Raw genomic sequence first — 19,191 nt, 5'->3', positions numbered from 1 at the left:
CAAAGCACGCCACGGGAGGCCCTCCGTGCTCTGGGGCACGCACACCAGGCAGGCTCACGGAGGAGCTGGGGAAGGCCAGCCATGCACAACAGGGCTTGCAGGAGGCTGAGCCCCATTCGCTCTCAGGCCCATTCCTTCAACTCTCGCGTGAATTCACCTTCTTTCCCCTCAAAACGACGCTCTAGACTGTTTCAGGATCACGCAGTGTCTCACTCAACACAGACCCTTAAAAAAAACGAACTGGGAAAGGGAGCACACGGATGACTCCCACCTCCTACAAGGTGCTGCCAGGAGGTCCAGGCTCCCCGATGGAAACACAGACCCTTGGCCACGGGAGCAGAGACAAGGCATGGTCCCAAGGGGCACCAGGCTGGAACGGTGGAAGTCCTGCCCTCTCACCCTTGAATTACCGCTCTCCAAGTGACCCCCAGTGAGAGGAGCAGAGAAAGCAGTGCTCACCGACACAGAAACCAGCCCCTCCTCCCAGGTCTCCTACCACCAACAGCTCCACGGCGGGGCTGGATCACCTGCTACTGGTCGGCCACGGGAAGCTCTGGGAAGAGCCCCTGCCATTGAGGCCTTTGGCTGCTCCTAAGGCTGAGAGCCCCACTCAGCCATCAGCCCAGAGCAAACCCCAGAGGCCTGTAAAGTTCCTGCCCAGCCAGCCAGCTCCCCAGGCAGCTCACCCTCAGAGGGCAGAGCGCCCAGTGCCTGGGGCAGAGACCACCCCCTAAGGCACCTGCTGCAGCCTGCGCTCCCTTCTCCTGACTGGCCCTTCCTCCCAACCTTCCCCAGTGCCTCCTCCCCGCCCCTGGCTTTTATGTGTTGAGACGATGCCCTCAGAACCTTCATCACTGCCGAGCAAAGGAAGCTGCCTCCCACAGGGAGTGAGGTCCTGGCCGCAGCCCAGAGAGACCCAGGGAACACCACTTCCCAAAGCCATGCCACCATGGAACCTCCAGGGACACCCAGAAACACCTATTGCAAACACAGAGAAAATACCTGGCCATGAAGAAAGGTGGCCACGCGGAGCCAGGAGGGCGCTGGGGCCCAGCCACACGTACTCAGTCACACCGTCCACATAAACCCACGCCGGCACCGCCCTGCCCGGCCAGATCAGAGCGACAAGCGGGGCTTTACAAGGATTGTGGCAGGACTCACTCAAGCTTCTACAAGGACAGGAGCCTCCTTTCTCTTAGGAGAACGACGCCCACCAAGGACCGTGCTCCATAGGGAGGAATGGGGGCTCCCCAGCCCGACACCCATAGCCACGGTGCCCCAAGTTCACCAAGGTGGCGGCCCACCCCACCCAGATACCCCACACATACACCTGTGACACATTCACACTCTTCACAACGCACGTCACACCATACGTGACAGGCCACACGCCACTTATACCCCATGCATGACACACCACGCACATGACACACACACCAGACGATACACAATACATGACACACACACCAGACAACATATGTACATTCCACATGCCACACACTTCCACAAGTGACACGCCACATGCCACTTACACCCCATGCGTGACATGCCACGCACACCATACATGATCAAACATACGGACATACTACATGCCACACAAATACACACACCACATACACCACACGACACATGCCACACCCCCCACACACCACTTACACCCCATACGACACACGCCACAAACACTATACGTGACACGCCCCACAGATAACACATGTACATACCACACACCACACATATACACGCCACACCTACCCCATACCACACACGCCACACACCACACATACGTACCACACACACCACGCACACATACACGAGACGCCACACACCACACACGCCACACACCACACATACATACCACATACACCACACACACACATACACACACACACACACATACACACACACACACGAGATGCCACACACTGCATACGACACACACCACGCCACCACAGGCTCAGGCCTGCACCCAGGCAAAGGCTCTGAGGCCCTGAGTCCTGAAGGTAGCATTGCTGTCCTGTGACCAGGCCTCAGCCTGCCACATCCCTCCCTCCACACACCCCTCCTCCACGACCCCCACCAGCACCTGCGCCCGCCCACCCTGTTGCCAAGAACGCTTGTGAGGAGCTCTGCCCCAATAAGGTCCGGAGGGCTTGACTCCAGCCACCAAATGGGGGTCCCGGCCACGCAACTCCTGGAGAGCCCTGGCCCCAGAGCTGGTGCTGTCGTCTGGCCTCCCGAAGTCGGAGGTGACAGCATTGTGCATGGCAGGGGCCCTGTGAGGAGGCCCTACCCGGCTAGTTACAAGCCAGCTCCAGGCACAGCCACGCGGTCAGACCGGCCTTGTGCCCATCCCTTCCTAGCACTTCCTGGAGGAAGGTGCTAATTACCCACGGTCACCCAGAAGGACAGGGTGACCAGCAACTAGTCACCTGCAGCCACCACACCCCGGCACAGGCTGCGGAGCTCCCAGGTCCCCTCCAGCTCTGTCGGGCACTTCCGTGTGACCTGCACCTTGGGTCTCGGCTCCCAGCACCGACACCTCTGGCTGGGTACAGGGGGCCGCAGCAGAGCGGCGTCAGCGGGGCGGCCCCTCGGCGCGCAGGAGCTGGGACACTCACCCCGCCGGCCCGAAGGAGCTTGTACCGGAACTCCGTGGTGGGGTTGTTGAAGGTGAGCTTCTCGCAGCGCAGGTGGTTGACGGGCGGATTGCCTTCCAGGTTCAGGAACAGGTCGTAGGTGAAGCAGACTTTCCTTGGCTCCTCCTGGAACAAAGAAAACAAAAAGGCCCATACTGGAGGACTGACCGTGGGACAGGGACAGAGCTCCCCATAGGCCCTGGCCCCCCGCTCTCTCCTGGGCCTCTGCTCCACTCTCTCGTATTTGCACCTGCTTCTCTCTTGGGTGCCTCCTACCCTGCCCTTACTCAAAATCAACCAACCTACTATGTGCAGCTAACTGGGCCTTGGAGGCCCCATGGCAGAAATAAAGCTCATTCATAGCCATGTTCTCAGACGGTTATGGGAAATGTGCATCCCCCTTGAACCCTCACAAGGCCAATAATGGATAGGGAAACTGAGGCGCAAAGACACTAACTTGTGGCAGTGCTGAGACCTGCCCCAGGCCTCTGAGGCCCACAATCTCACCGCCTCCACTCCCTGCCTCTTTTGCAGCCAGGGCCAAGCCTGATGGATGCAGGACACAGGGCGCAGACTCAAATGACAGAGCAGAGCCCACACGGGCAAAAGCACAGGGTCATGAGCCAGCTTCCAGGAGGCTCCGTCTACTCTGGGTGCCGCCCTGCACCCTCGCCACCCCAGAATACAGGGACACTCGCATGGCATGGGGCAGGGGCTGATGGATTTTGTGAACAAGGGTGTGAGGAGCTCACAGAGAGTCTTGGAAAGGCTGTGAAGAAGGGGCTGCGATGATCACAGAAAGGCCAGGAGGGTTCAGGGCAGGCAGGCTTTTGGGCAGTAGCTGTCCGCACTGGCTCCTGTGGAGGCCCAGCAGCATGTGCAGGGGCAGCGTTTCTGTGAACCTTGAAGTTTCGAAGCAAGACAATTTCACCTGCTTTTCCTTAAGGACCCCACCCTGTCCTGGCCCAAATTATGTAAGCTGCAGGTCCCACTAAATGGAGATGTGCTCCTGGGACTGGGGACATCAGGCTGATAAGAAAATGGAGTGGATGGGGAGTGTGGGAGACCTGCACTATAACAAGCCCTAATGTCACATGGAGGAGGGGAAGTTTTTATAGAAATAGCGTGCACGTGGTAAGGCACAGTGGCTCATGCCAGAACGTTGGGAGGTTAACAGATCACTTGAGGTCAGGAGTCTGAGATCACCCTGGGGTACATGGCAAAACCCCATCTCTACTAAAAATACCAAAATTAGCCAGGCATGGTGGTGGGCGCCTGTAATCCCAGCTACTCAGGAGGCTGAGGCGGAAGAATCACTTAAATCCAAGAGGCAGAGGTTGCAGTGAGCTAAGGTTGCACCACTGCACTCCAGTCTAGGTAACAGAGAAAGACTCTGTCTTAAAAAAGAAAAAGAAACAAAGGTGCACGTTCATGTTCTCACATTCATGGGCAGCTGATGCTTGACTAGGGTGCCAAGACCACACACTGGGGGCCAGGGAGTCTCTTAACCAGTGGTGCTGGGACAGCTGGATGTCCACCAGTGGGAAAACGGACGTGGCCCTACTTCACTCACACACAGAAAACAACTTAAAATGGCCCCAAGACCTGGACGTCAGCACTAATACCACATAGCTCCCCCAAGAAAATACAGGGATCAGTCACAACACTGCATTTCTTATAACATGACACCAAAAGTACAGGCAATTAAAGAAAATGAGATCATGTGAACTTCATAAAAATTTCAAAATGTTGGCCAGGCATCATGGTGTACGCCTGTAATCCCAGCACTCTGGGAGGCTGAGGCAAATGCGGAGACAGACACGGACGAGTGGGTAGCAGGGGACGGGTGGGAGGTACACGAGTGACTCTAACAGGCACAGGGCCTCTTCTGGGAGTGATGAAAATATGCTGGAATTTAAAGACTGTGATGATTGGACAACACTGTGAATATACTAAAACCACCAAATTGGTACACTTTAAAAGGCAGAATTTTATGGTAGGTGAATTGCAACTCACTTTGTTAAAAAACTGTCCACCAGGATAAAAATAACTAGGAGTATGGGCGTCCTGTGAAGGGTTCTGAGTAGAGGGAACACTGCTCAGAAGCTTGAGATGTCACACGGGCTCCGTCAGTGGGGGGGACGCAGGGCAGAGCTCCAGGCCTGGCACCCTCTGCACCCTCTGCACCCTCTTTATTCTCAGCCCTTTCCCTGGCAGCCTAAGCTCGCGGGTGCATGACCACACCCTCAGTCCCGGCAAGACAGGACAGGCTGAGGGTTTCAGGGTGCTGCAGCATACCATCTCTCCCCAGCCTGCCCCGTAGTCCCAGGTACACTGGCACAGGAAGGAGCCTCCAGAACCGCGAGTCTGGACAGGGCAGACAAGTGAACAGGTTCCTGATCCAAGGCCAGCCGGTGTGGCTGACAGTGACCTTGTGTGGGGAAAGCCCCGATCTCAGAAGAGTGGGTCTCTGCCCCAGCCCCAGGGAGGGAGGCGTGACCCGTCTGAGCCAGGCTTGGGCTCCCTCCCCTTGTCCGAGGGGACACGTGACTTAGGCTTGGATAAGGAGGCAGAAGGGAAGGCGGCCCGGGGAGGGCTTTCCTTCCCAATTCATAAACAAAACTGCAGGGACAAAGTTTCTCACCACCTCTCTTTATCCTGCCAAAGCGCAAGAGGTGGTGCCTGTGGGGGTGGCTTCCACCCCAGGACATATATGAAGGGATGCCAGGCCCTGGCATCTCTTGCCTTCTTGTCCTGGAAGAAAACCAGCCCCTCCAGGAAGCCCTGATAGACACTTGCTCTGAGCAACGGAATGTATCCCTACGCGACATGCCCCTCGCCAAGTCCACACTTCCTCTATGCACCTTTCCTTAAGGACTTGAATGTGGCCGGGTGAAGCACTTGTCCCGGGGCGGTGGGTCCCACCAAACTGGGAAGCTGAGCTGTGAGGACTCCTCTCCTGCCTTCCCCCGAGGTGTGTAGGTGGCCCGTTTCCAAGTGAACCAAGTGAGGAGACGCTAGAGCAGACTGGAGGGGCTGGAAGGATGTCCAGGAGCCGGTGAGCTCAAGAAGGGCAATAGGTGGATGGGCGTCCAGGCTGGACCCGAAAGGAGCATGCGCAGCCTCAAGCGGTAAACAGTGGCAAGGGCTGCGGTGTCATCCCTGGGACCCCCAAACTCCAGCCTGGCTGCGGCTGAGACGGGAGGGTGGAGCGAGGTGGTGGCGCTGACCCTGGGGAGAAGGGCCTTGGCTGCCCCTGCTGAGGGGGAGCCCTGTCTGGAGGTAGAGGAGGATTTTCAGTTCAGGAACAACGGTCACATCCACATCTCAGGAAACCACACCCTCTGGCCCGCCGTGCAAAGGGCAGACGCAAGCCGGCACTTCTGGGTGCAGGGCTAGCTGGACCCTGGCAGATAAGCGGGGACGAGGTGGGGGAGGAGAGCTCTTGCCCCGGCTTTCCTACAGAAACGACACCACTAGGTGAACCTGGAGAAGGGAAGCAGCTAAACTGTACAGACTGTCCGGTGGACCCACGAGAGGCCAGCAGGGCGCCCTAGCATCTCACCATCCACTCGGCCGGCACCACGACTCGAGCAGCCACATGGAGAGACCAAGCCCCCAGATTCAGGCCCCCGAGACAGGGACACACGAGTCAGAGGATGACCCTGAGTGCCACTGTGGGGCCACAAGGGCCTGAATCTCCACCAAATAAATCGCAAAGAAAAAAAGAGTGCACGAATGAAAAGGTAGTTGGAGAAACTAGAACGGAATTTAAGAGACAAACCAATGAATCAGCGTATGGATCTCATCAACATCCTCGTTCAAACAGGAAAAAAACAAGACTTTAAACACTGGCATACTGAGAAACTAAGGGATCGTTCATCATAAATATAACCAAGTAATATGGTAACATAACTAAGAGATTACTAATTCATGGGTGTGGGTCCCGGTAGCACTGTCTTGTTAGAGGCCCCTTTTGAAATATTTTGACATAAAATGAGGACATCTGGGATTTGCTCCAGAATGACCAGGAGGGCAGAGGGGGCTGGAGCGAGCTTGGCTGTGCAGGGACCACCTGTGGTGGTGACGGCCATGAGGGGGTTTGCTGCATCTGCGTCTGTAAAGGCTTCAAACTCTCCCTGGTAACTTCTGAGTGGATGCAGGGCAGCAAGGCTATGCAGAGGACAGCCATGGCTGAAGGCATCCCCATGCAGAAAGCCTGGGTCCTGAGGGACACCAGCGGGCAGGCTGGCCGTGGTCCTGCCCCCAGGCCTCAGGATCTTCACGGGCAGTGTGGGGGGATTCACCGAGATGCCACAGTGCTCAGCACCCTGCCTATCGTCCACAGAAGCCGCATTGCCCCCACAAAGCAGTCTGAGCTAAGAAGGGCACCTGGGGAGGAGCAGCCAGTTGGTACCAAAGCACCAGGACACCCCAGGGATGCTCTCTAGCTCTGCCCACTGCCTGGCACAGAGCACCCTGGGGCTCAGAACCAGGTCCTCTCCTCTCCACACCCCTGGCCATGGCTGTGCACCCCGCTGCATGGCAAATCCAGCGGCATCTCCCAAGCTCCTCGGCCAGCCCCTCTCTCCTGGACCACCTGCCTCCTAACCATCAGCCACTTCTACCACAGCCCGTTTCAGGCCATGGTGTCTCCATGGTCTCAGCGTTCACCCCAGCCCACCAACGACCTCGATGAGCCTGGAGGAAGCGCATACCCTCAGCGCAGCCAGGGTGACATGCTGCCTTCTTCCACTCCTCCTCCACCCAGCTCACCCCTTCCTGACCCCACCGCCCCTACCCTGGCCTGCTGCTGTCCCCAAGCACAGAGCACAGCTCGCTCTAGTTCTCCTCATAGTCCAAAGCACATCTGTCCTATCACCTGACCCCGCTGGCCTGTGAGCACCACACACAACGGGACCATCCTGTTTTGTTCCTGATGGGCCTGGCGCTGAGGTAGCACTAGCGTCTTCTGCTGAACATCCCTAAATACCCATGTATCCCCACAAAATGCCATGGGAGCCTACCATAAGTTCCCAGCAGGGATCATGAGAGAGGAGAGGTCTCTAACCTTACGGACAGTCAGGGCATGAAGGCGAGATAGCCACACGGCAATGACACCAGAGTAACACCAACCGCACCATGTCACAGTGTCTGCACAGTGCTAGCAGTGACCAGGCAGTTTCTGAGCACTCAAGGGGTATGACTGCTTCACAGCCCCAAAACCAGGTGCTCCTGGTGTCCCCATGTCACAGCTAAAGGCGCTGAATTGGACAGGGGATCTGGGCAGCAGCAGAGCCAGTGTAACCTGGAAAGGTCCTCAGGGAGCCCCAGATTTTGGAGAGGTTCCTGTTGCCCACACAAACGAAACAGGACAGGCAGCCACAGTGAAGAGACCCGGCATGTTCACAACTGCAGAGAGGTATGGCACAGAAAAGCAAGGAGACACCCCCCACCAGCAAGGCAGAGGTCGTGTCCCGAGGCACCCTGCGGCCAACACCCTAGGATCAGGATCAAGACCGGCTTCTGGAAGCTGCCAGTGAGTCACAGGTGCTGGGAATGACTAAACAGCACTCCCTCTACGTAAGACCTGGGGCTGCAAAGCCTAGGGGCTCCCCAGGGGGCTGCAGACCCCTTGCTGCTATGCCTGAAAAACAGCCTCCTGGGTGACACCGGGACAGCAACACCTTCGTGCCCCTGAGGCCTGGCAGCAGGCTCCTGAGCACTGGCAAACTCAAGGCTGTCTGGCCAACCATCCAGGGATGACAGCCTAAGTGACTCCAGCCGGACAGTGCCGTGGCCCACTAATGGCAGCTGCCTGCTAGACTTAACATGTTTTCGGGCCAGGTCAGGAGCAGCTGCCCACTCCCAGGCCGCTGGCCATGAGCCAGCGTCTCTCTGGTCTCAGCAAACTCAGATGCAGAGGAACTGGCCAAACAGGTGCCTGTGCCAAAGGCTGCAGCATGCGCCATCCACCGCCCAGGGCGGGGAGAGTCCAGGCAGCGAGCTTGGCATGCCTGCCGGTGCTCCTCGGGATGAGGATCACGAGGGCTGAGTGGCCAGGCTGGCCCTGGCACGAGGCACATCAAGGCAAGGCCCTGTGGCCAGCACCTGCTGCTGCCGCCACCTCTGAGAGGCCACACTCCCTCTGCTGGACACGCGGCCTTCCCTCCCAGCCCTGGACGTGAGTGAGGAAAGAGCAACCAGCCCTCCTGTAAGGTCTCCCGCTCCTGCCGGCCGCAGCTTGTCTCCTGGCCATCTCTGCCCTGCCAAGCTCATCTGGCGCTGCCTGGCATTCCCCTGTGAGGCCCCAGGGTTCACAGACATATGCTGGGCTAAAAAAAAAAAAAAAAAAGTTAAACCTGCATGTGATCATGGCTCCAGATCAAAGGGCCTGCTTATGGGAAACACCAGGGAAGCATCCCTATGAGATAAACGGCACCAATTCTCAAATATTTTGCAAGGGAGGAAAAAATAAGTGAGGGGAGAGAGGTGGGATGAAGGTGAAGGGGAAGGGGAAGGGGAGGAAGGGAGGGAGGGAGGGAGAGAGTGGGAAAGCAGACAGGAGATGGAGGGAGAAAAAAGATTTAAAGATGCTCAAGAAAAAAAAAATATGGCCGGGCGCGGTGGCTCAAGCCTGTAATCCCAGCTCTTTGGGAGGCCGAGGCGGGTGGATCACGAGGTCGAGAGATCGAGACCGTCCTGGTCAACATGGTAAAACCCCGTCTCTACTAAAAATACAAAAAAAATATCAGCTGGGCATGGTGGTGCGTGCCTGTAATCCCAGCTACTCAGGAGGCTGAGGCAGGAGAATTGCCTGAACCCAGGTGGCGGAGGTTGTGGTGAGCCGAGATCGCGCCATTGCACTCCAGCCTGGGTAACAAGAGCGAAACTCTGTTTCAGAAAAAAAAAAAAAAAAGAAAAAAGAAAAAAAAATTAAAAAAATAAAGATGCTCAAGAGACAAAGCAATCAAGAAATCAAGAGAAATGCTTGGACCTGGCACAGTGACTGACGCCTGCAGTCCCAACACTTTGGGAAGCTGAAGCGGGAGGATCACTTTGAGGTCAGAAGTTTGAGACCAGCCTGGTCTACAGAGTGAGATCCCATTTCTACAAAAAAAAAAAAGTTGTTTTTCTTTTTTGTTTTTTTTTTTGTTTGTTTTTTGAGACAGAGTTTCACTCTTGTTACCCAGGCTGGAGTGCAATGGCGCGATCTCGGCTCACCACAACCTCCGCCTCCTGGGTTCAGGCAATTCTCCTGCCTTAGCCTCCCGAGTAGCTGGGATTACAGGCACGCACCACCATGCCCAGCTAATTTTTTGAATTTTTAGTAGAGACGGGGTTTCACCATGTTGACCAGGATGGCCTCGATCTCTTGACCTCGTGATCCACCCGCCTCGGCCTCCCAAAGTGCTGGGATTACAGGCTTGAGCCACCGTGCCCGGCCATAAAAAAAAAGTTTTTTTAAATTAGCTGAGTGAGGTGATGCATCTGTAGCTTCAGCTACACAGGAGGCTGCGGCAGGAGGATTCCGTAAGCCCAGGAGTTTGAGGACGCAGTGAGCTATGATCTGGCCACTGCACACAACCTGGACGACAGAACAAGACCTGACTGAGACAGAGAAAGAGAGAGAGGGACAGAAGCTCCAACCCTACCTGAATCCCTACGTGAACACATTATTTTAAAACGTGTGTACATACGGAGCCTCGCTGGGTTTTTGCAGGGAGCCAGCAGCAGGCTACAGAGCTGACTGTGTGTGACGACCGGACACTGATAGTACTGGACGTGTGAGGGTGTTAAAGAACGATTAACTTACCAGTTTCTAGGTAGAATGATATTGCAGTTAGGTTTTTTTCTTTAAGAATCTTATCTCTTACAGGCACATCAGAAATATTAACAGATTAGAAAAGGTGATGTCTAGGACCTGATTCAAAACAACCCAGGGGAGAGAGGAGAAAGCCCCGTGCAGGCTGGCGGCTGCGGGAGCCAGAGGTGGAGGTGGGGGGCGGCTGCTCTGCCGTTCCCTCTCCTCTGTATGTTTTTTAAGTCGTCTATATTAGAAAGGAGGATTCAACAGAGATGCTTGGCTCTGTCCCCAACCTGCCTCACAGCTCTGAATTTGAATTCAACACCACCTCTGTCTCTACCAGCCTGCCTCTGTCCTGGAGCTGGGAAGACGGTGGGGCACTGGGCAAGTCCCCGCCTGGAGCCCAGATGGAACCCTCCGCCAGAGTCCTCTCTGGTCAGCAGGCAAACGCCTTGCTCTGCTTCAAGTGGCCACCTCAGCACCAGGCAGCGGGCCCCATGGGGCTGGGCACAGGGCCACAGGCCTTACACCGAGGCACTATATTCAGTCCACACCAGCACCCCAGGAGGGCATCACTATCTCACCAGCTGCTAGGAGAGGAAGCTCAGGTGTTGTGGCATCTGCTCATTTGCCAAGGTCTCACAGAACCAATAAATGCCAAACCCACTAGCTCGTACAGCAAAAGCCCTTTGCACCCACAGAGCCCTGCCCCTCCTCCGGACACAGCTGTAAGGCACTAGGCTCTTGCATTGACTGGCCCACAGCAAACTGGAATGCGGCTGATACAGTCCAGTAAGAAAGCAAGGGAAGAGCAGAAACATGGAAAAAAGACGTCCAAGAAGTGAACAACCCCATCTCTGAAACCCCACGTCCAGGATGCGATCCAACCAAAACATCCACAGAGTATAAACAAATGCATGAGGGGGTCACCAAGGCACCCCTGCAGAAGGAGACTCCGAGATGCCAAATGTCCCCCCAGAACAGTCAGGTAAGTGACACCTGACCCAGACATCAGGGTTTGTGACACGGACCCTCACCAGAACCAGACACAGCGGCCTGTGCTGACCCTGGAGGGCCACGGCGGGGAGTTCAGAGGTATAAGTCACACTCATGCTCACACACACGCATGCCCACATCTGTGTTACACACACCCTACCTGCACATCTGTGTACACTTACACATGCACACACCCATTCACCTGCCCTTACACCCGTGTACACACACTCACCCATGTACACACCCATGTACATACACATTCACTCATCCATACCCACCCATGTACACACGCACAAACCCACACCCAAGTACACACTCATACACGTGTACACACAACCACCCCCCCCACTCATATAGACTTACACACATACCTATGTACATACACAACCACTCACACCCACACACCTGTGTACATACAGACTCACACACCCCCCACACACCTGTTACATACTCATATGCACACTTGTGTACACATACACTCACACACACCTGTGTAAACACATATACACACACATACTTGTGTACATACACACACCTGTGTACACACACTCATACCCACACATTAACCCAGGCCCCTCCCATGCTTGCCTGACCGCTCAGCCTGCAAGATCAGGGAGACCCTAGAGATCGCACCCGCTCCCACAGGTGCGCTCGGGGCCTGCAGCCCTGTGTGAAACAGCGAAAGCCAGCCAACTACAGGCCTGCCTGAAAGGGGCCTGGCCCTCTCAGGGGAGGCAGGGGAGTTTTCTTCTTGTACCCCTGAACTTCAAAGCCCATTGTGGAGCACGCTGCCACCACTGGAAGGAGCTGTTAGACGCAGCAGGTGACACAGAGGGCAGCTCGGAGCCGAGCTGGCGCCAGCACTCACCGTCCTCACCTGCAAAGTGGGAAAGGCAGAACCCACCCCATGTACAGGCGCTCAAGTGCTACTCCTCATCAACACTGACCCAGACAGATCCCTGAGCCACCCCGCTGGGAGAAGAAAGCAAACCGCAAGACTGAGAGCACCATGGAACCCACAGCCCTCAGATTCAAAAGCGCGGCTGGTGTGATGCCAGACAGAGCACCGAGGAACCCCCCAGCTCTCAGATTCAAAAGCACGGTGGGTGTGATGCCAGACTCGGAGGGAGACACCAGACCCCACACTCAGCTATGAACCTCCCGAAAGAGCAGGAGGATTCCGGGGCAGAGGGATGGAAAAGGGAGGAGCTCCAGTTCCCACCCTGCGTGCTTCCGCGTTATTTCTGATAACCAGAATCAATTCCTGCATCGATGAGCAATTAGAAACCAAAACAAGAAGGCAGAAAGGCAGACGCCACATTTTAAAATGCTCTCCATGGAAACAGCCAGATGTTTTTAGACATAAAGTTGGCTTCTATTATCTAGAGGCCAAACTTAATGATTTCTCCTCAATCTGACACCAGAAAGGGAAGAAAGCAGACAGCAATGTACACGCGTGTAAAGTGACAGTTTGAAATCTGGACCATAACAAATGAAACAGGACAGGAGAAGATGTCCCCAAGATGAGCCCATGAAAGTCACCGGCCCGAGGCTGCCAGGCCAAGAGCAGCCAAGCTGAGACCTGAGAGTGGGCAGCCCTGGGGCCACCTGCCTCCCTGTCTGCAGGAGGCCCTGCCACCCATGGCTCAGAGTGGCCATAAGACAGAGACACGAGAGACAACACATGCCAATTATGAGGGCGGCCTCTCTAGATCTACTCTCAACTGAGGCCGCCAGAACCCACAGCTCCCAGACGCCCGCCCCGTCCTGACAGCCTGTGTCCCCCAGGCCACTGTCAGGCTGAGGCCACCTGGAGGCAGGGTCCATTCAGGGCTTCACAGGCACCAGGCCCCTGGCCCACCCCTGCTGGACAGCGCCTTCCCTGCTCTGGGAGCCGCAGAGTAGATGCCTTCATCCTGCGGCCCTGTCTACAGGAGGCACAAACATCAGTCAGGAAAGATGGCCTCAGAGTAGCTGGGAAATAATTTTATCAGGCACATGCTGAGATAGGAAATTTAGGGAATATAATGTGTGCTTTCAACACCCAGCCAATTCTTCCAGCCCCTCCTCTAGGGACCCAGGAGGAGGCATTCTGGGCCTCTGGCCCGTCCCACTGTCCCAGCCTTGGAGGTCCTGTGGTGGGTGCAGGGTCGGGCCTTGTCTCCTCTCTCCCTGCAGCAACGGGCACCTTCGCTCGTTCCTTGTGCTTCTCTGCTCAGCTCCAGACCTGCCCTCTAGGACATGCAGATGCATCTGGGAACCCACTTCAGGGAACAGAAGGATGATCCAGGGAAAGACAGACCGCGCTTCGGCTGGCACACATCCACGCGGCCTGTCACAGTGCGGCTGCCCGGCCCTGCCCTGGGTCCCCGCACACAATGTGGCTTCTGTTCTGGCTCCCTCCGAAATCCACCAGCCAAGGCCTCCCGCTCCGCTGCATCAACCGGCCGATTGTCCCTGGCAGAGCGCTCTATGGGCTCACCAGAGGGGCTGCCCGCCTCCTGAACTCTGCAAGGCCCTAGGAGCCTGGGAGCCAGGGAGGGAGCTCAAGGCTCACTTGGCTTCTGCGCCAGCCAGTGGTGCAGGGGAAAGGGGAGAAGACAACGGGGGCCCAGAGGGGGTTCTCTGCCTCAAGACCTGCTCTCCCCAGTCTTAAACTGAGCGCACACAGGGGCAGCCCAAGCGGAACCCGTATAGGACAGCATTTACAGCTGAGAGCCGTCACCACTCTACAGAGGGTGGGGGGCTGCGGAGGACACCCAGGCTTGGTGGCCCTGGAACCACCCTGGCATGTGTGACAGCCTAGGGCCCGCCAACACAAGCAACCCAGGATGCGTCAGGAAGATGCCGCTGAGGGTCTTGAGGCTCTGAGGCCAGCACAGTTTAACTTACTTTGAAAAACTTTCCACGTGAGCCCACGCACACTTCCTAATGACATGAACCAAATCGCCCTTCCTGTGCCTTCGGACACCTGCATGTGGGAAGAAATGGTAAACTGGTGATGGTTGTGGCTCCCTGTCCAATGACAGCTTGTTGCAGAGATTGGGGAGGAGGTCCAATATTAGTGGCAAATAACCAAAAGAAACTTCTTTTCACACTTGGCCATTTCTGAACCCTGGACTGCCTCTTACGATCAGCGCGTACGCCTCCCGTGTTTCTCCTCCTGCCCTCAGGACGGCTTCCTTCAATCGATGCCACGGGAGACTTAGACTAACGGAAGTGGAATCTGGGGTCAAGGGAGGGCAAGTCTCACCACCCCAAACGGCCACACTCCCCTTTCCTGGCACTGTTGGTACTGGATTGAGTAGGAACAAATGCCCAGGCCGGCTTCCCTCATGTGACAGCATCTACAGGGCACCTCGGGCCTGTGGGCCAATGTTGGCCACAGAAGAGAGCGGGCCACTGACATCTCAGATGACCCCTCTTGCCATCCAACAGTGGCTTTCTCTGCTCCTCTCGGTTCTGCCAAGCACGCCAAGCCAGAAACTTAGGACTACCTGGCAGCCAGCATTAGCATGAAAGAGACAAAGGTGAGGGATAAAAGGACTGCAGGGAAAATTAAGTCACATCGAATGATGCCTCAGAGAAGAGCTCCTGAGTCCCCCTGCTGATCTTGGCTAATGACTCAAAACAAGACAAAAAGCAGCTGTGCTAAAGTCTGCAGGGAATGTAAAGCAGCAACATGGTGGGGTCACCAAGTGGCAAAGCTGAAAGAGACCCCGAGAGTCCGTCCCAGACAGAACAGGATGTCAATGTCAGTGCCCCCCCCAACCCCCGCAGATTTGGGGAGGCCAGCAGCCCCCAGGCCCCTGCCCCGCCCAGGACCAGGGCATCAAAGCCCTCCAGGTCAGCCCTGCAGCCCCTCACAAAGCCCTGACCCTGCCTCCTAATGGACTCCAGGGCACAGACAAGCACTTCCTGTTTGGCAGCTAGCTACTGAATTACTTCTGGAGAGATGGAACCAGGTCTGCATTATAATGTCACTGACCTCCTCCAGAACATCGAGGCACAGGCGTGGGACAGGCATCTAGCTGGGGCTTCTGAAGCTTATGCCCAAAGAGGCAGGCAGACCTGGAGGGCTTGACACCTTACAGAGGATCTAGCAGCAAATGTTACCATGTCACCCCCCGCAGATGAGCAGCTCTGTCCACCCACCTCACCTCCTCACACTTGCCAGGCCCCTGCTTCATCACCCAGACTCGACCCTTCACACAGCTGCCCCTCCACCTGGAAGGAACCGCCCCATCCTCTCAGCCCCACTTCAGAAGTCAGAAGTCAATCTCGCTTCCTAGGAGAACCTTCCTGACTGGGTGCGGCGGGCACGGTGGCTCAGGCCTGTAATCCCAGCACGTTGGGAGGCCGAGGCGGGTGGATCACGAGGTAAGGAGATCGAGACCATCCTGGCCAACGTGGTGAAACCCTGGCTCTACTAAAAATACAAAATTTACCTGGGCATGGTGGCAGGTGCCTGTAGTCCAAAAATACAAAATTTACCTGGGCGTGGTGGCAGGTGCCTGTAGTCCCAGCTACTCAGGAGGCTGAGGCATGAGAAGCACTTGAACCCAGGAGGCGGAGGTTGCAGTGAGCCGAGATCACACCGCTGTACTCCAACCTGGAACCTGGGCCACAGAGCGCAACTCCATTTATAAAAGAACCCTCCCGACCCTTTCTGAGTCCCCGTGACACACTCGCAGCACCCAGCACCTGGGCTTCCCAGCTCGTGACCCGTTCTGCTGTGGTCACCTCCTCTCCTGTATGTCTGCTCTCTCTTGCCCTGTCTGTGAACTCCACCAGAGATGGGACCATGTCCACTTGGTCCTCACTGGGCCTATGCTTGGCAGATATCTGTCACGTGAAGAAGTTCATGAAACTGCAGCAAAGAATGAAAGAAAAGCAATTTCTTCTCCTCACTGCAAATGACCATTTTTTTAAAAAAATAAAAACCTCATTTTCGAAGAATAAATGACAAGGGCCTCCCCTATTAGATACCCGCTACCCTTCGGCAGTCTCCCCGGCCTCTCTAAACAGTTGGCTTGGTGCATGCTGCCAGTGGACAGAGAAAACAGAAGCACAGGCCTCAAGCATGGCAAAGGGTTTTAGACACAAAACCAGAAGCACTCGCCAGAAAAACAACAGCAAGCTGTCCATCAAAATCAAAAGCGTCTGCTAGGCAAAAATATACTATTAAGAGAATGAGAAGATAAGCCACAGACTTGGAGAAAATATTTGCAAATCATATGCCAGGTAAAGGACTTCTATCCAGAGTACATACAGAAGTCTTAAAACTCAAGAATAAGAAAACAGCTAACCCAAATTTTTAATGGGAGGGAGGGGCAAAATTCTGAACAGACACTTTACCAAAGAGAAGATATGGACTGCAAATAAACACGTGAAAAGATGCTCATTACCGCCAGCCATCAGGGAGATGTAAATCAAAAGCTAAGCAGGCACCACTTCACACCCTAGGCCAGACAGCTACAAACAAAAAGGCAGAAAACGAATTGCTGGTGAGGATGTGAAAAAAATCAGAACCCTCATACCTTGCTGGGGGGAACGTAAAATGGCACAGCTGCTGAAAAACAGTCTGGCAGTTACTCAAAAAGTTAAATAAAGAATGTGGCCAGGTGTGGTGGTTCCCACCTGTAATACCAGCACTTTGGGAGGCCAAGGCAGGAGGATCACTTGAGGCTAGGAGTTTGAGCCTAGCCTGGGCAACATAGTGAGACTCTCTCAACAAAAAAATTTTCTTTTCTTTTCTTTCTTTCTTTCTTTTTTTTTTAAATAGAGACGAGGTTTCACTATGTTGCCCAGGCTGGTCTCGACCTCCTGAGCTCAAGCAATCCTTCCACCTTGGCCTCTCAAAGTGCTGGGATTACAGGCATAAGCCAGTGTTCCCAGCCCTTTAAAAACGTTTTTAAAAACTCACTGGATGTGGTAGTGGGTACTGTAGTCCCAGCTACTTGGTAGGCTAAGGCAGGAGGGTTGCTTTAGTCCAAGAGGTAGAGGCTTCAGTGAGCCGTGATCACGCCACTGTACCCAACCCAGCCTAACCAACAGTGTGAGGTCCTGTCTCAAAACAAACAAACAAACAAAAACCCCAAAAGTTGGCTTGGCATGGTGGCTCATGCCTGTAATCCCAGCACTTTGGGAGGCCAAGGCAGGTGGATTACCTGAGGTCAGAAGTTCGAGACCAGCCTGGGCAACATGGTGAAACCCTGTCTCTGGTAAAAATACAAAAAAAAAAAAAAAAAAAAAAAAAAAATTTGCATGGTGACGCATGCCAGTAATCTCAGCTACTCAGGAGGCTGAGGCAGGAAAATTGTTTGAACCTAGGAGGCGGAGGTTGCAATGAGGTGAGACCGTGTCATTGCACTCCAGCCTGGGCAACAAAAGTGAAACTCCATCTCAAAGAGAAAAGAAAAAACAAAGAGGAAAAAAGGGAAAACAACCTGACCATATTCAAGGGCTAGCAAGGATTTGGAGAAACAGGAACTCTTCCTGCTGGTGGGCTACAAAATGGCACAGCCCCCTTAGAAAACTACTGGGCAGTTTCTTTTTTCTTTTTCTTTTCTTTTTTTTTTTTGAGACGGAGTTTCGCTCTTGTTACCCAGGCTGGAGTGCAATGGCGCGATCTCGGCTCACCACAACCTCCGCCTCCTGGGTTCAGGCAATTCTCCTGCCTCAGCCTCCTGAGTAGCTGGGATTACAGGCATGCGCCACCATGCCCAGCTAATTTTTTTTGTATTTTTAGTAGAGACGGGGTTTCACCATGTTGACCAGGATGGTCTCGATCTCTTGACCTCGTGATCCACCCGCCTCGGCCTCCCAAAGTGCTGGGATTACAGGCTTGAGCCACCGAGCCTGGCCTGGGCAGTTTCTTAAAACATTAAATAGACCCATACCATGTGACCTAGCAATCTCCACTCATTTACCCAAATAAACTTAAAACATGTTCACACAAAAACCCGAATGCAAATGTTCAGGGCAGCCTTATCATAATCACAAGAGCTGGAAACAACAGAGACATTCGTTAACAGGTGAACGAATAAACAAACCATAACGCATCCATGCAGCCAAACACTACTCAAAACAACACAGCCCAGCACAAAGATTCATTCATACAGCAACATGGATGAATTTAAGTGTGCTTTGCTAAGTGAAAGAAACCAGACACAAAAGGGCTACATATTGTCTGAGTCTACTTGTATGACAATCTGGAAAAGGTAAAACTAACAGAATGGTAAACAGATGAGTAGCTGTGAGGGCTGGCGTGGGAGGAGAGACTGACTTCAAATGGATGGCGCGCAGGATCGAAGGAGACAGAGCCCTGGTAGATACATGACTCTCTGCTGAGTACAAACTAAAACATCAATAATAACCAGATGGGCAGAGTGGGCAGACCCCAGATGAAATGCAGCTATCACTAATGAAGCTAACAGTATTACCAGTGCATGCCATGACCATACCAGGGAAAGGGCTGCCACAAATCACCTGGTAACCTTGCAGTGCTCCAACTTCACACTGCAAGGCTCAAGACGGAAAGAGCTGCACACCAATGCTGAGCCCTAACTGCCAACACAGGAGGGATGGCTGTTGATTCTGAATCTTCTTTCCCAGTATCCTAGAATTAAACAGGTAAGCAAACACAGTACAGATAACGGGAGCCAAGTTTCCTCCTTCAGAGACAGTTACAAGGAAGCGAGTGGGGAAGTCGTGGATGAGCCCGCTGGTGCTGGATGGGGTTGGTAGCCTCAG

At 54.5% G+C, this 19,191-nt stretch overlaps 1 protein-coding gene across 2 annotated transcripts in view; it reads right to left on the bottom strand.

Annotated features, from left to right (window-relative positions):
• The window catches only part of MLLT1 (MLLT1 super elongation complex subunit), a 75,211-nt gene that overhangs the window by 17,452 nt on the left and 38,568 nt on the right, over positions 1 to 19,191 (bottom strand). For both annotated transcript variants that reach the window (XM_039466157.2, XM_039466158.2), the window contains exon 4: positions 2,616 to 2,759. In XM_039466157.2, the coding sequence (XP_039322091.1) occupies positions 2,616 to 2,759 (144 nt within the window). The remainder of the gene's footprint in view (positions 1 to 2,615; positions 2,760 to 19,191) is intronic.

This window comes from Saimiri boliviensis, chromosome 14 (genome assembly GCF_048565385.1).
Source record: "Saimiri boliviensis isolate mSaiBol1 chromosome 14, mSaiBol1.pri, whole genome shotgun sequence".
Classification (NCBI taxonomy): Eukaryota; Metazoa; Chordata; class Mammalia; order Primates; family Cebidae; genus Saimiri; species Saimiri boliviensis.
This window is presented reverse-complemented; position numbering and strand designations above follow the sequence as displayed.